Source organism: Ochotona curzoniae, unplaced genomic scaffold (genome assembly GCF_017591425.1).
Source record: "Ochotona curzoniae isolate NIBS_2020 unplaced genomic scaffold, NIBS_Ocur_1.0 contig_883, whole genome shotgun sequence".
Taxonomy (NCBI): Eukaryota; Metazoa; Chordata; class Mammalia; order Lagomorpha; family Ochotonidae; genus Ochotona; species Ochotona curzoniae.
The window spans coordinates 58,323,174-58,338,598 of NW_024466599.1; the positions used below are offsets into that span (position 1 = coordinate 58,323,174).

The 15,425-nt window shown below is 40.0% G+C and overlaps 1 protein-coding gene across 7 annotated transcripts in view; it reads right to left on the reverse strand.

Moving 5' to 3' along the window:
- CTNNA2 (catenin alpha 2) overlaps positions 1-15,425 on the reverse strand; it is a 1,062,093-nt gene that overhangs the window by 210,836 nt on the left and 835,832 nt on the right. For all 7 annotated transcript variants that reach the window (XM_040993624.1, XM_040993620.1, XM_040993627.1 and 4 more), the window contains one exon: positions 5,257-5,409. In XM_040993624.1, coding sequence (XP_040849558.1) covers positions 5,257-5,409 — 153 coding nt within the window. The remainder of the gene's footprint in view (positions 1-5,256; positions 5,410-15,425) is intronic.

Sequence of the window (15,425 nt, forward strand, 5' to 3'; positions counted from 1 at the left end):
TGAGCTAAAAAAAAATGGGTCATCAGAAAATATACTGGAAGAAAATAGAAACAATGACATATGGAGATAGCATAAATAAATAAACTGCAAACAAAATCTACAAAGTTGGAAGCTGAGTTTTAAATAAAATCTTCAATAACTGCTGGCATTGTGGCATAATAGGTTAAGCTGCCACCTGTAGGGTAAGCATCCTATATGGTTGCCAGTTCAAGTATCAGTCGCTCTATTTCCTAACTGAAGCTCTGTTAAAATGCCTGGGAAAATGGTGGAGGATGGCCCAAGCAAACCAGTGGATAGAAGACCTCCCTCCTTCTCTCTCTCTGCCTCTAGTTTTGCCTTTAAGTAAATAAAGCAAGTCTTTTAAAAAGAGAGAAATTACCTAATAGATGTATTATTTGGAAAACTAATCAAGAAAAAAGGGAGAACACACCAATTGAAAGTGAAAAAACAATGAATAGCAATGCAGATTCCCACACACTAAAAAATGCAGGAGAATTATAGACAGTTTTGTGCCAATAAATTAGAAAGTTAAGAGCAAATTAAAAAAAAACTCTTAGAAAAGCATAAAACCATTTTATGTTTTTAAATTTTCCCTAAAGTAAATCCCCAGGCTCACACTGCTATATCAGTGAATTCCTTCAAATATTAAAATATATACAAAGCCAGTCTTAGCACAATCACTTCAAAACAGAAAAAAACAGATAATGATTTCCAACTTATTCTTTCTAACAAAAAAAAACATAACTGATACCAAACTTCTGAAAAATATAGGAAATGATTTCTAAAACTGCCTCCATTTGGGGGAGAGGGAATGCAGAGGGTGGGAGGGGAAATCCTTGGGCCTATGGAACTGTATCATGAAAAACAATTTTTTTAAAATCTCCATACATACAGGTAACGCCTTTAATAAATGTCTATACTTTATCATGCTGGACTGCAGTACTCCCTGACAAGCACAAGATCTGGGGCTGCCAGTGGGTCTGGTAGGAGAACTGTGGGTACTTTGCTGTCAGGCTGCAGCTCCCACTGGTAAACATAGGACCAGGTTGGTCAAGGCAGCAGCTTGGTCTGGGGATGAGTCAGGCTAACCTGAGCTGCGGAACTGACCAGGTAGCCACATTCATTGGCATTTGCATTAGCTGGTCTAGCAAATGGACCAAACCTGACCTTGCACAAGCTGGCACACACAAGAGTCAAGTCTGAGATCACTCCAGGCATGTTTTCTTGGAGGACTCAAACCCAAACCACAGAGAAAAACCACAATATATGTGGACCGACCTTGAAGTGCATGTATCTGGACTGGGCCTCCTCAGTTGCTGAAGCCTGTGCAGTGGAAAGCATGCCCAAATGCACATGCAAGACATTACAGCCAACTCATATAGACCAACTGGGGTATTGACCTTATCAGAGGATGGAAGGCAGAATAGATTGCAGCACTCTCCTGACCGAGCTTTGCAACACTTTGCTGAGTTCATGGATGCACTAAGATGGATTTGGTCAGCCAATATACCTTGGAAACATTTTCTCAACCTTGGTGCAATGAGGACAATGACATCTCAGAAATATCAAAGCCACTCAAGTAATACCTCAGAACACTCTTCCCCACATCAGGGTCTCTAAGGTGTCATCAAATAACTATCCCGCACCTACAGGTGCTGACATAGTTTGACAACAAGAAGTGGTGATCCCTCCCCTTCCATTGCTGCCGACATAGGTGGAAAAAAAGACTGAAATATTTGTCCTATCCAGCTTCCTCCATAGCTCGCCCCTCCCTATGCTAACCAGATATCCACACTGAGATATATCCCTGACAACTATGTAAGCAATATTAAAATTATATTTAAAAATAAATTTCTATACTTTAAAAATCCTCTTTCAGCAAAAAAAAAAAATAGAACTAACTTAATCTAACCAAAGTATCTGAAAAAATATCCAGCAAACAATATATTTACATTAAAATGCTGAAATTAAAACACTGAAATTTTTCCAAAGAGACCTGGAAACAGAAATATCTACTGCAACCATGTCATATTGAAGGACCAATCAGTAACGTAATATAAGGAGCCAACAGAATAAGGACTGGAAAAATATAAGTAACTATGGCAATTATAGAAAACACACAAAACTCCAGAAAGATATATAGGAAATCCAAAAGAAAATATATAGAATTAATAAATGATTCTATCAAGGTTAATGAATCTAAAATCAATATGCTAATCAATTTTTTTCATATTACAAACAAAAAAAATTAAGATTTAGAAAGGTGTCCAATCTAGTAAGATATTTTCAAATGCAGAAAAACAGTAATGCTGTATGCAAAGCTTTAAGTTTGTTACATATAAACTTCCATGATGAGGAACTTGTTTGAAAGACATAAACTATCCAAGTCATTTAGTTTCTAGTTCCTCTCTGCTCGAACAGAGGTCAAACCAAACAGTAGTACCGGAACGTCCAACATATCAAGACTTTCTAAACCACTCCAGGGGAAACCCATGGGAAGGACAGCAAGTTTGTGAATTGCAGGATTCTAATGGGCTGAGATTTCTGCTGCTGCTTCTTCTGCCTTGATGAGCAAGCGACACCTAGAGGGGACAGATTCACCTGTGCTCGGACCTAAGACCGATAGGAGTGTAAATGGCACATGTGTCTGAGGTCTATCATTGCAGAGGGATGATCAGAGGGAAAAGTGACTCTGCTTTGACCTCACACTTACACAAGGTGCAAAGTTTGCACTTTGATAAGAGCACATCTTGAACACAGATAGACTCTGACAGTGTCATAGAATTTAAACACTTATGTTTTGCATGGCACATTGCACAACAGTTGGGACACTTGTGGGAGATCGCACCTGCATCTCTGCCTGCTTGGCTCATGTGGGAAGGCACAGGGATGTGGCACACTGTGTTCCCAGGGGAACCCACTGACAATGGTCTTGGCTCACTGAAATTTCGACCTGGCCTGATTAACAGCCATACAGGTGAGAACGGTGGGCTGCAGCCCAGTCTCTTGGAGTCTGTCCTTGGACGAGCTGTGCTGGGACTTCCTTGATAAGCAACTGTGAGAGGTCAAATGTGATCCACAGCCTACTTGCCAGCCAGCCATACATGGTAAATGTGACCTGGGGCATACCTGCCAGCCAAGTGTATTATATGTCATTTACTACATGATTGGAGGGTCTGAAGAGACTGACATGCCTTTTAGCCAATTACAGTGTCATGTTTGGGTGGAAGGACTGAAGGGAGACATCTATATAAGTTAGTGCTTGCTGGATAATAAACGGACATGCTCCATCAGACTGTCTCTGGTAGCTCTTGCTGCTGCTGAACACCGTTGCCTTACCCCCTCAGTGGTTTCAGAGGCCGCTGGTCAGGAAATCCCCAAGAACTGGCACCTGCACAACAGTTTACACATTACTTGGGACACTGCCATCCCATTTGGGAGTGTATAGATTTAAATTTTGTCTCCGGTCCAATTCCAGATTCCTGTTAATGTGCATGCCTGGGAGGTAATGGGTGCTGCTTCACCCACTTGGTCCCTGCCTCCCACGTGCAAGGGCCAAATTTGAGTTCCCTACTCCTGGCTTCAGCCTGTCCCAGTCGAGATAATTACAGATATTGAGGAATTATTCAGAGAATAGGACACCTATACATGAATTATTTAATTTTAAAAATCTACATTCCTTTCCTCATCCAGAAGGTCTACAACAAACCATTAAGAATTTATATAAACTCTGATGTTAGCTTTTAATGTTGTAATTCTTTAGACAGGATGATACATATATTTTATCACATGTAATGAAATATTTCTAGCATTCACTCAGCATTATTCCTTTTCTTCTTCTTCTTCCCCTTCCTGTCTCCAGCCCCACTTTCACTCCTCCTTCACCTTCTCCTGCTAAAAACACGGAAATGGTCAGGGCTTCAGAAGTCCACCTTGAAAAAGCTGGGTAATTCTCAAAACACATAGGTGAAATATAAGGGATCATAGGGTGCTTGCCTTTGCAGATGACAACAGAACCAGAAAGACTGCCTCGATATGATGACCCTGATTTTAGCTCTAGGCTGATGTCACATCAGAAAGTTAGACCATGGTGGGAAGTTCTGAGCTTTCACTCTGGTGTCCCCAGCACACAGAATTTGTTGATTGTTCTCATGGGCAATAGCTCAGACTGTATCCTAGAGAAACAATGGTTTAATGTCCGCCTTCTCACTGACTGGTTATCTCCAGCCCGAGGCACCAGCAGCACTACATTAACCAAAGAGCAAACAGAGCAGGTGTTTAGGGAACAATTATATCCAGTACCACCCCCATCACCCACTCCAAGAACAGAGAGGATTTTACATTTAATGAACTTATTAAGCATTTAACTTTGCCATCCAAAGAAAACAAAAAGAGAACTTATTTTTATTTCAGCTTGCATTTAACCTGTCTGTCATTTTGAGTGATTTTATTTTCTTATGAACCAAGACAGAAAGACACCATCGTGGTAGTGGTGGCAGTGATGTTGTTACATGCTCAGAGCTTGAAAAAGTTTAAGCAGGACTTTACCATTTCCCAGGGTCCCCACCCTGCATCCTACCCTCTTTTTGCAGACACATTTCCTGCTTAACATCTCCGTTTTCTGTCTAGTACCACGTCACTATTGCTACCTTTGCCAAGCTGTTGGCTTTTAGTTCCTAAATTTAGGCAGCCTAGTTATCATTTCCTTGTGCATTTTTTTTTCAGTAGCACACAGTACAATCCTGTATTCATAAAGCAACTCCCACAGATTTCTCTGTCATGGAGACCCCAAGCTTCACACTTGTACTGCCCCATGATCTTTCACAAGGAATCTAAACCTTTCTTAAGAGAATTTATGTTTTCTTTTTTCACGAGTTCACAGTGTCACCCACTAATCTAGGCTTTGGTGGGTGGAGTGGAGAGGGAAGTGGAGGCGGAAGGAACGGGAGCAGTGTTCTAGGCTTCCATTTGGCAATTTTAATTCTACTCCCCTGAATCAGGGCTGGTATTCAACATTTGGGAGTGTTCCTTCTGGTTCCCCTGCCTCAGCCTCTGCCTATTGTTCTGGAAATTTGGCAGACACATTTTACAGCATGCTGAGAGCTGTGGGATGGAGAGCAGAGAAATCCCTGATAACCTGTTTCTTTTGAAAGGAGTAGAGAAAACCAGAGAAGAGTTCTCCAGAGAAATTCCAAGAGCCACACGTACAATCAAGCCTGCTGATCAACTGTAGGTTTCCAGCTTTTCCGGACTTACCTCCACCAGCTTATTGGCATGCTCACGAAAAACCTGAGCATATTCTTTCACTTCCTTTTCATTCCCACTCTTTGCAGCCTCAATAAGAACCAGCAAAGGGACGTTGGTTTCCAAGAAGGAGTCAGATATGTGATCCATCACTGCTTTCCGAAGCTACAGAAAACAAAAACAAAAACATACAATTAAGGAATCAAAGAATTATTGATTTTTTTCTAAACTATTAGGTAGATTTCAATATTTATGCAGAAGATTTTCCATCTCTCTTTAATTTCCACAGCAATTACCATACTAAAGGAAAACAAGGTCCTATATCTAATGGACACCTGTGAATTACATGTATTGTATCAGTCTGAAGATGATGCATATGGTTTGCAATTCTATACACTACAGACTACTCCTGTCTGCTCAAATATTTCTTTGATCCAAAGTTCCTCTTCAGGAGGTTTTGAATCATGAACTACTTCAAGAAATTGGGTCCTTTAGAGAAGGAGAAATCTGGGCATCAAGCAGTCAGTTGGGAGCATTTTGGAGGACGAGCTGAGCTAAGCTGCTACCATTAACATTTTACCATGCACTTTCTGCAGCCCTTCCCCTTGTTTGTACTTCACAGGGGCAAAACAATTTTAAAAAGCATTCAACCCTGGTGCTATGGGGATAGAGCTGCTGTGCTCCAGAAAGGAAACACCCTCACAATCAGCCTTGTAGGTAAGTAAAAACAAATAAGCTCAAATCTTCCAATAATGCATAATTGCACATCATCCTCACATTATTAAAAAAAAAAAAGGAACAGGGCAGGTGCATGCAAATAAAGCAAAACTCTCTCTAAACAATAACCCCAGTGCTGCTTTGTTCTTAATTTTCTGAATGCATACAGGAATACAAATAAATATAAAAATGAGAGAAACTGCTAAACAATCTGTATGTTTTCCAAAGAGCTATACCTATTCAGGGGTGTTCAGCTGAACCTTTGCTCGTGTGATACATACACATCCCTTACTGGCCAGAACGGGATCTATGAATTTCAGTGCCTCGTTGCACTAATTCCCATATGGTACACACATAGCTGTGTATAATTTATTTTAGTTCCATTTTTACTTGGGTTTGACAGTCTACCATATTTTACTTAAGCCTGTGTAAGTTAATATCACTTATTTATGTGGCAAAAAGTACAGAATTATCATGTGGGATTCATGTTGGTAATTATTAAGCTCATGTTTTCATGGCCTATAAAATACGAAAGATTCTAAACAAATTTCTTCACACAACATTGAATGGTAAAGACTTTCTTATTCCAGTTCTTTAGATGAAGAATATAGGACTTTGTAAAGCTCAATCATTTGCTTATATCAGCTCACAAATGTGAGAGCCTACGGTTCGAAGGCCTGACGGAGAGCAGTGAACACTGACTGAATGTGTGGTTATCTTTCAGGACAGGGTCACAAGGGCAAGATGAACAAGTGGAAGCATAATCAAAATTAACCTTGGCAAGGACAAAAGAGAAGGTCCAGATAAACAGTGGGACATGAGCAGTCAGGTTGTCTCTTGACACAAGCCATTCTGTCATCTAATGCCACATGCGCCTACATGCACAAACAACAGGGGTATCAATTCTCCAAAGACATACAAGCTATGTTCATGAAGCCTTTTGCTAAACCTTCAGGGAGATGACAGCCACAGAAACGAACCATTTGAGGACAGCATCATGGCACTGTATGCTAAGTCTCTACTCACAGCACATGTGTACCACATGGGTATCAAGTCCCAGCTGCTCTACTTTTGACCCAGCTCCCCGTTAATGCACTTGGTAAAGCAGCAGAGGATGGTCCAAGTCTTGGGTCTCTGTACTCAAATGAGACATATGGGAAAAGCTCTGGGCTCTTGGCTTCAGACTGCCTCAGTTCCTGCTGTTACAGTCATGTAGGGAGTGAACCAATAAATGGAAGATTTCTTTCTGTGTGTGTGTGTATTTGTGTGTCACTCTGCATTTCAAAGAAACATAAATAAATAGTAAAAAGATGAATTTAAAAGTATTAAGGTCAAAGGAAGATAATGCCAATTCCATGCACACTAAACTCATGCTATAAAATATATGCTTATAACATAGATTAAAACTAATGCACTATTTCAAGATTAAGAAAAATATATTACAATAACAAATTAGAATATAAGAAAAAACTAAAGAATTAGGTTATTAAACTCAAGAAAGGATAGTACATTTTAAAAAATGAGAATGACCAGTATACAAAATGAAGACATACAACAGTAAATGCATTAATAGTAAAAGAAAAGAACAAAAATAAGTACCAATGTTGAATAAAAAAGCTAAAAATGAATTTGAGAAAAGGGATGAGCTTCATGGCATAATCGGCTAATCCTCCATCTTTAAGCATTGCATTCCATATGGGTGCTAGTTCATGTCCCAGCTGCTCCCCTCTCCATCCAGCTCCTTGCTTATAATTGGGAGAGCAGTAGAAGATGGCCCAAAGCCTAAGGATCCTGCACCCACATGAGAGACTGGAAAGAAGTTCCTGGCTCCTAGCTTAGGATCAGCTCAGCTCTGGTCATTGTAACCACTTGGAGAGTGAACCAGCAGATAGGAGATCTTTCTGTCTCTCTTTCTCTATGTCTGCCTTTCCAATAAAAATAAATAAATCTTTAAAAATTTAAAAATGAATTTCCAAAAAGATGGGAAATACTGAAGACAGGCAAAAAAAAAATTAAGTCTATTGCTCCCAGTGATCCCTAAAGAAAAAAAATCACAAGAGAATACTACACTTTTTTAGTAAAAAAAATTGTAAAGACCTTCCTGAATACATCTATACTGAAAACTTCATTCTAACAAGGTGTATATAAAAATTGTTAAGATTTAGGATTTTGTTTGGAATTTGTATTTATCTGAATGGCAGGCTGAAAGAGACATGGCGTGCTCTCATCCACTGGTTCACCCTCCAGATTCCTGCATCCTCTTCCCATCCCCACTTGTTGTACTACCTCCCTCATCACCACCACAGTAGCTGGGAACTCAATCACGTCTCACGGGATAGCAGGAACTCAATAACTTCAGCCATCACTACTGCCTTCCATGATCTAAATTAGCAGGAAATTGGTTTCAAGTAGCACAACCAAAAATTTAACGCAGGCATTTTGATGAGTGACGCCGCAATCCTAACTGATTTATTACCTGCTAGGTCGCTAGGCCATACACATTAAAAGATCACATCAGAGACCAGTGCCATGGAGTAGCAGGCCAAGTCTCCACATATAGTGCTAGCATGCCATGTGGATGCCAGTTCATATCCCAGCTGCCCTACTTTCCATCCAGCTGCCTGCATGCATGCAGACTGTGAAAGTGGCAGAGGATGGCCCAAGTCCTTGAGTCCCTACACCTACTTGGGAGAACCTGAGGAAGTTTCTGGCTCCTGATTTCAGATTGACTCGTCTCTGGCAGTTGTGGCCCTTGGGGGAGTGAAACAGCAGATAAATGACCACTCTCTCTCTGTAAATCTGCCTTTCATATAAAATCTTTTAAATCTTTAAAACAAATTTTCTTATAAAAAAAATAGGTAGTATAGAAAGTGATAGTCTAACTCATCTTATTTTTAATGCTACAATGTGTTTATGTATCAAATATCAAATTGCACTCCTATATATATATATATTCATCAATTTCAAATTTAAATATTCTTAATTAAAAAATAAAATCAGATTCTGAAAGAACATAGGTCTCTGAAGAGACACGTATGTTTCCCACAACATGGGCAATACTCAAGACACACTGTAGGGTGATAAAACACAAAGAAACAAGCAAGCAAAGACTCAATGTCAGGATAACTGCTAGTTTGGGAAGGAGGAGCCAGCAGGTGTATGGACAGCCTGCTTGGGAGGCCAGCAGGTTTCTCTTTCTTGACCTGGATAGCAGTCACAACAATGTCTCCATATGTAACTCAAGCAATTAAATACATATCATGCATAAATGTAAATACCTGTGTCTTGTTTTATAACAACAAGAATACAGAGGACCACCAGGACGGCAAGCAAGCCAGCAGCAGAAGATGGGAGACATGCCCTGACCTCCATTCAAATAGGGAGAGAGACACAAGCTGCATACTGTCCTGTTTCTGGTCAGGAATTGCTATGTGATTAAGAATTGTAACTCTGTTGTGTTGGAACCTTTGCACTTCACACATGTGTGTTGAAAAATCACTAGTTACAGTAGTTATCTTGTCCCAACTTAAAACATCCTCAAGCAGACATTTTATCCCCAATAATTCTGCCTTCTTTTAACCTGCCTTTGCTTCCCTAGATCCATTTTTCTAAAAGTATAGGCTTGAAGTCAACATCACTATCATTTCCTAGGACCTTATTGAAACAGAAATCTGAGGCCAGTGTTGTGGCATAGTAGGTTAAGCCTTTACCTGTGGTGCCCCTCATGGGTACACATTCAAGACCCAGCTGCTCCACTTGCAAACCAATTCCTTGTTTATGTGCTTGGGAAAGCAGTAGAAGATGGCCCAAATGCTAGAGACCCTGTATCCACCGTGGAAACCCAGAAGAAGTTCATGGTTCCTGGCTTCAGATCCTCCCAGATGCTTCCATTGCAGCCATTTGGGGAATGAATCATTAAATAAAAGATGTCTCTCATTTTTTCAAGGTGCAATTAGTTGTTGTTGATGTGGCTGTTTAACTCATACTGGTTGTTGACCTTGTTTCATGGCTTCTAACACTTACAGTAATGTATAGTGATGGAGTGCTGGGGTCTATCATATACAGACATGGAGGATACAATGGAATATGCATCCCTGCATCCAGACAAAAGGTAGATTCCCAAGGAAACTGTTGGACATGTGTAGGAAATGGGATGCTGGACTGTCTGACATTGTCTGTACCAACAATGTTGGAGTACACTTAAATAAGAGACTGATTAAATTATGATTCCTTATGAAGGACTACACTATTGTAACAAAATGGGAAAAAATCTGATGAGGGGTGGGAATTTGGGAATGGGGAATCCCAGCCTATACAAAAATGTACCACATAATTCAAAATTCAGAATAAAAATATTTTTTAAAAGATGTCTCTCTCGGGCCCGGCGCGGTGGCGCAAGTGGTCAAGTCCTCGCCTTGCACGCCCGGGATCCCATATGGGCGCCGGTTCTAGTCCCGGCAGCCCCACTTCCCTTCCAGCTCCCTGCCTGTGGCCTGGGAAAGCAGTTGAGGACGGCCCAAGGCTTTGGGACACTGCGCCCGCGTGGGAGACCCGGAAGAGGCTCCTGGCTTCAGATCGGCATAGCATCGGCTGTTGCGCTCACTTGGGGAGTGAATCATTGGACGGAAGATCTTCCTCTCTGTCTCTCCTCTCTGTATATCCGCCTTTCCAATGAAAAAATAATAAAAAAATAAATCTTTAAAAAAAAAAAGATGTCTCTCTCTCTCCCTCCCTCCTCTTATCCCTAATTCTCTCCCTCCTACCCTCTCCCCTTATCTGTGAACCTGCCTTTCAAATAAATAAATTTTAAAAAGAAGCACAAATTAATTAAAGGCTCCGCCCTAGCTTGCATTTTAACAAGAATCTATACTTTAATAAACTGACTATGTGATAACTCTGTACAATTAAGTTTCAGAAACCCTTTCCTAGGAGACCCTTTGTATCATTAAGTTGTTTTCTAGAAGAAAGAAACTAGCTTAATTAGAAAATACTTTTGGATGACTTGAGAAGAAAACTATCCCTACTAGGTCACAGAATGCAAAGAAACCATAAATGTCAAAAGAGCTGTGTCTTTGTGACTTTCATTGTGAGAATGAGCTCTTGATTTTTACTTGGATGGAATACAGACCCAAACTCTGGATTTTGGGTTCACACCTTGCTGCACAGTTAAAGGACTATGATACCTGGGGAAATCTTTTGTGAAAACAAGTGGTTTAGCCATGTGAACTTCTCATGCCAAAATTCATACAATGAGAAATTTCCCAAACACAGAAAAAGAATTAAGATGCCAACTCAAAACCAAAAAGATGGTCAATAAAGATTAGATCTGGCAGAACGCTAATTCAGGATCCGAAGCATGGATCAAAGTGGGGGAAAAAACAAACACATTTATAAGAAATAACTAAAAATGATAGGATTGTTTATAAGGAACAAGATCAGAAACTACAAACCTGGAGAGAAATAGCAAGCATTACAGCTCTTCCCTTTTATGCCTACAGTAGACATGACTAATCAATCAGAGTGTTCTTTTATGCTGAGCTCAACTACTACTTCATAATCCTTCTCTGTCCTGTGCTCCAGGTAGCTACCACCAATCAATCCTACTGATTCTGCAGGATGAAAGCTTGCTTTGTTTGTCGAGCTTCCTCTGAAATGGAAATGGTTTGCATGTCAATCTTGAGAAAGAATTGGCTATGTGTCTGAACAACTGAGAGTCATCTAGATTTTCAGAAGCAAAAGTTAATAACCAGGTCCAGACTAGACTGATGATATTTAATAAACGTCAGATCATTTAACAACTATCCTGCCCCTTAGATATTTACGTAAACTCTGTTAAAAGTAGCAGTTAAAAATTCACTTCTTCATTATGATCATATAAGGAGGATCAACCAAGGTCAAATTTGGAGGTGGAATATGATTTGAAATAGGCTCAAAATTCTCAAGACTTACATCTTTCCATAAATATGGCTTTTCCATTTGCTTCATGATTTCTGACATATTTCACCATATTTCCTTAAGCTTTGTGTTACACTTATTATTAAAAATGAAAAATCAAAGCAGCAAAGAGACTGGGCCATGAGCCATCTAGCCTAGAGGGTTTGACAAGAATTGAGCCTCATTAAGTGAGATAAATTTTAGCCAGTCTGAAGGTCAATTAAGGTAATCAGTCAGTGGAGTAATATATCCAAAGCCATCTTAATAAGGTAAGGAGCCATCAAGACACACATTCCACCAGTGATGAAGGCTCTGTCCACACTCGCGGTGTGAACGAGGATTGAGGGAGCAGATACTTCTATGAGGTCTGTGGAAAAATAGTTACAGAACAATCACCATTTTCATTCATTTTATTTCTTTTTTAAAACAAATCTAAAATTCTTTGGCTATTATCTTTTTTGATGGCAGCAACTATCTCCTATGAAACAAAATCATTTCAATTGGGACACTTTTTTGTAATGAAACCAATTACCACTAAGGAAAAAGAATAATTCAGTGTGCTTTATGCTTTTCTCCATCCAGTCATTCATTTATCAACACATTCAGTCTCTCCTGGATCAATTAAAATTACAAATGTCATCTTTCACAAAACCTATGTGCAAAGTATGTGATAGGTAGCATAATCCAATCAACAGCTCATGCCCTCTAGATTTTTCCTCAAGGAATGTTGATGAACACTTAGGAGTTAGGAAAATGTTTTACTGAGGGAAGGAAAAGCACAGGGTGATGTTTAGATAATGGTCATAGATTTTCTGCATAAATAACAACATTTTCACCTCCCCTGGTATCTGTACCTATTGTGCTACTCTTCGGTGACTACTTTCTGTCACCCTAGCATTCCCATGTGCCATCCTCAAGGCCAAGGACTGTTAGCCACCGCAGTTTCTGAGAAATGGAAATGCTCATTCATCACTTCATTTATTTATTCCTGTTTTCTGTCATCCCCCATGAGGTCATAGGCAGGCATGATTTGTATTCTAGGAGAAATGCAAGAAATACATTGAACAGAAGTAGATCATCTCACTCAGCCCTACTAAGGCCATTCTTGAACAATCAAGAGCAACCTCGCCCAGACAAATGGCAGGTTCAGGTGGCCAATGTGACTATCCTAGAATAGTTGTCAACAAATGTTGTTGCATGTCTCCATAGTGCTGTTACAATATAATACAGTGAACATGCATGAATAAGATAATGACACTACATACATTTAATTACATAAAAATTTTGTGGTCATCAGAATAATTTTTTAGGGGACATGAAAGATATCTTCAAAATTTCTAACAAATCTGGAGGCATCACAATTCCAGATTTCACTCATACAAGACAATGAAAATCAAAGCAACACCAGCATAAAAACAGACCAATCAATGTGGACTAATGGAATAAATTAGAAATCCCTGATATTAATTTACATATCTGTGACTGGCTACTCTTCTGCAAAACAGCTAAAATCACTCCATTGAGAAAGGACACTCCAGAGCAGATGTGACACTGAAAGAACAGGCAAGCCAAGAGCAGAAAGGGACCAATTAGACATTCATTATAAGATTGACTTCCTTGGGCCCGGCGCCATGGTCTAGTGGCTAAAGTTCTCACCTTGAACACGCTGGGATCCCATATGGGCACCGGTTCTAGTCCCAGCAGCTCCACTTTCCATCCAGCTCCCTGCTTGTGGCCTGGGAAAGCAGTCGAGGATGGCATAAAGCTTGGGACCCTGCACCCACATGGGAGACCTGGAAGAGGTTCCTGGTTCCTAGCTTTGGATTGGTTAGCACCGGCCATTGCGGTCACTTGGGGAGTGAATCATCGGATGGAAGATCTTCCTCTCTGTCTCTCCTCCTCTCTGTATATCTGACTTTGTAATAAAAAATAAATAAATAAAAAGATTGACTTCCTTGAACTTGGAAACGTGGGGGGAAAAATGCAGGACTCATGGTTCAAGATATACCTACTGTAGATATATATTTAGTATTCAATTGCTGCTTTATTCACATAAGTTATTGCTCAGTGCTTTTTAAATAATAAATTAAAAGATCCTTAATAAAATGTGACTCTCAGGAGTCTAAGTTATGTTCAAGTCAAGGAATAGGAGACTCATCCCCCATTAAACTTGAAAATCATTCTCCATGTTTCAAACAGTGATTGCTACAGGTCTGGAAATCTATAGGTATCTATAGTATCAAGCCACAATCATCCTATAATCCAAAGGTATAAGCACATCCAAAGTGGGAGCCAGAGTGTTCAACAGCCAGGAGTAGATAACTCGATGTCACACAGCAAGTGCAGGAACTCAGAAATATTGCTTTCCTTAGCTCATCGGCCATGCGGTTTGTGTCCCTGAGGAACAGGGGGCACATTTGTTGACCCCTCCAGTAAATAGGCGATGTAATTCCTCTGTAATTTGACTATTAGAATGGTTTAAATGCCCTTGCCTACAAGATGAAAGGCATAGTTAACACTTTTTACATAAGCTAGAAGACCAAAATTTAGCTATCAATCAAGCAGAGCAGAAAAGAATGACTTGACAAAATCATTCGTTAAGTCTGACAGGAGTCAAGAACACAAGGCTTTCTTCCAACTGTTTAAATGTGTGTGTGACAAAGGAATATTAATTGCATAAGACAAGACATTTAAAGATATTAGCTCAGCACTCCCAGTCTCTTTTATCCAATTAAGGTTATTCATCAACGTAAATAACCAGAGAATAAAAAACCAGAGAAATATAGCCAATGTATCACTCCTATTCTAAAAATCTACTTCCTACTGTCATGAGAGGGAAAGTGATGAAAGGATAGACACACCTTAACTCACAAATTCCAGAAGAGAAATGAACCGTCTCACAAACAACCCGAAGTTGTCTGCTTCTGGGGTGAGACATGAGGAGTGTATGTACACTGAGCTACATTCAAAGGAAAATTGCAGAAACTCTCTTGCACAAAGTCTAAAAACCTGCAACCATGTGATGACTTGAAACAGTTTCATGCAAAAGACAAGCAAAAAATGTTTAACTAGAATGGCAGAAGCTGAAATCTGTGGGAGGCTTTGAAGCCTGTGGGTCTCATTTTAATTTTCCCAACTGTGGGTATTTTAAGCACTTGCAAGTTATGGGTTAAGCTCCTATGGCAAGGCTGGCACCCCACATGATGGCCAGTGAGTCCTGGCTGCTACACTTCTGATTCAACTCTCTGTTATAAATGCCCTGGAATTTCCTGGGTCCACATGGCTTACCCAGATGCAGTCCCAGGCTCCTGGTTCCTGCCTGTTACAGCCAGAGCCCTTGCAGGCATTTGGGCAGTATGCCTCATATGAAAGATCCATAAAGAAAAACGAGTGCAAACACCTCATTTGTATAAAGAGTGTTTAAATAGTTTGCCAAAGAAGAGAAACGAGAGAAAGTAAATGTACAGAAATGTACAGATAGTGGCACAATTAGCTCTAAAAAAAACCCAGCAGCGCGTGTGTAAGGGAAA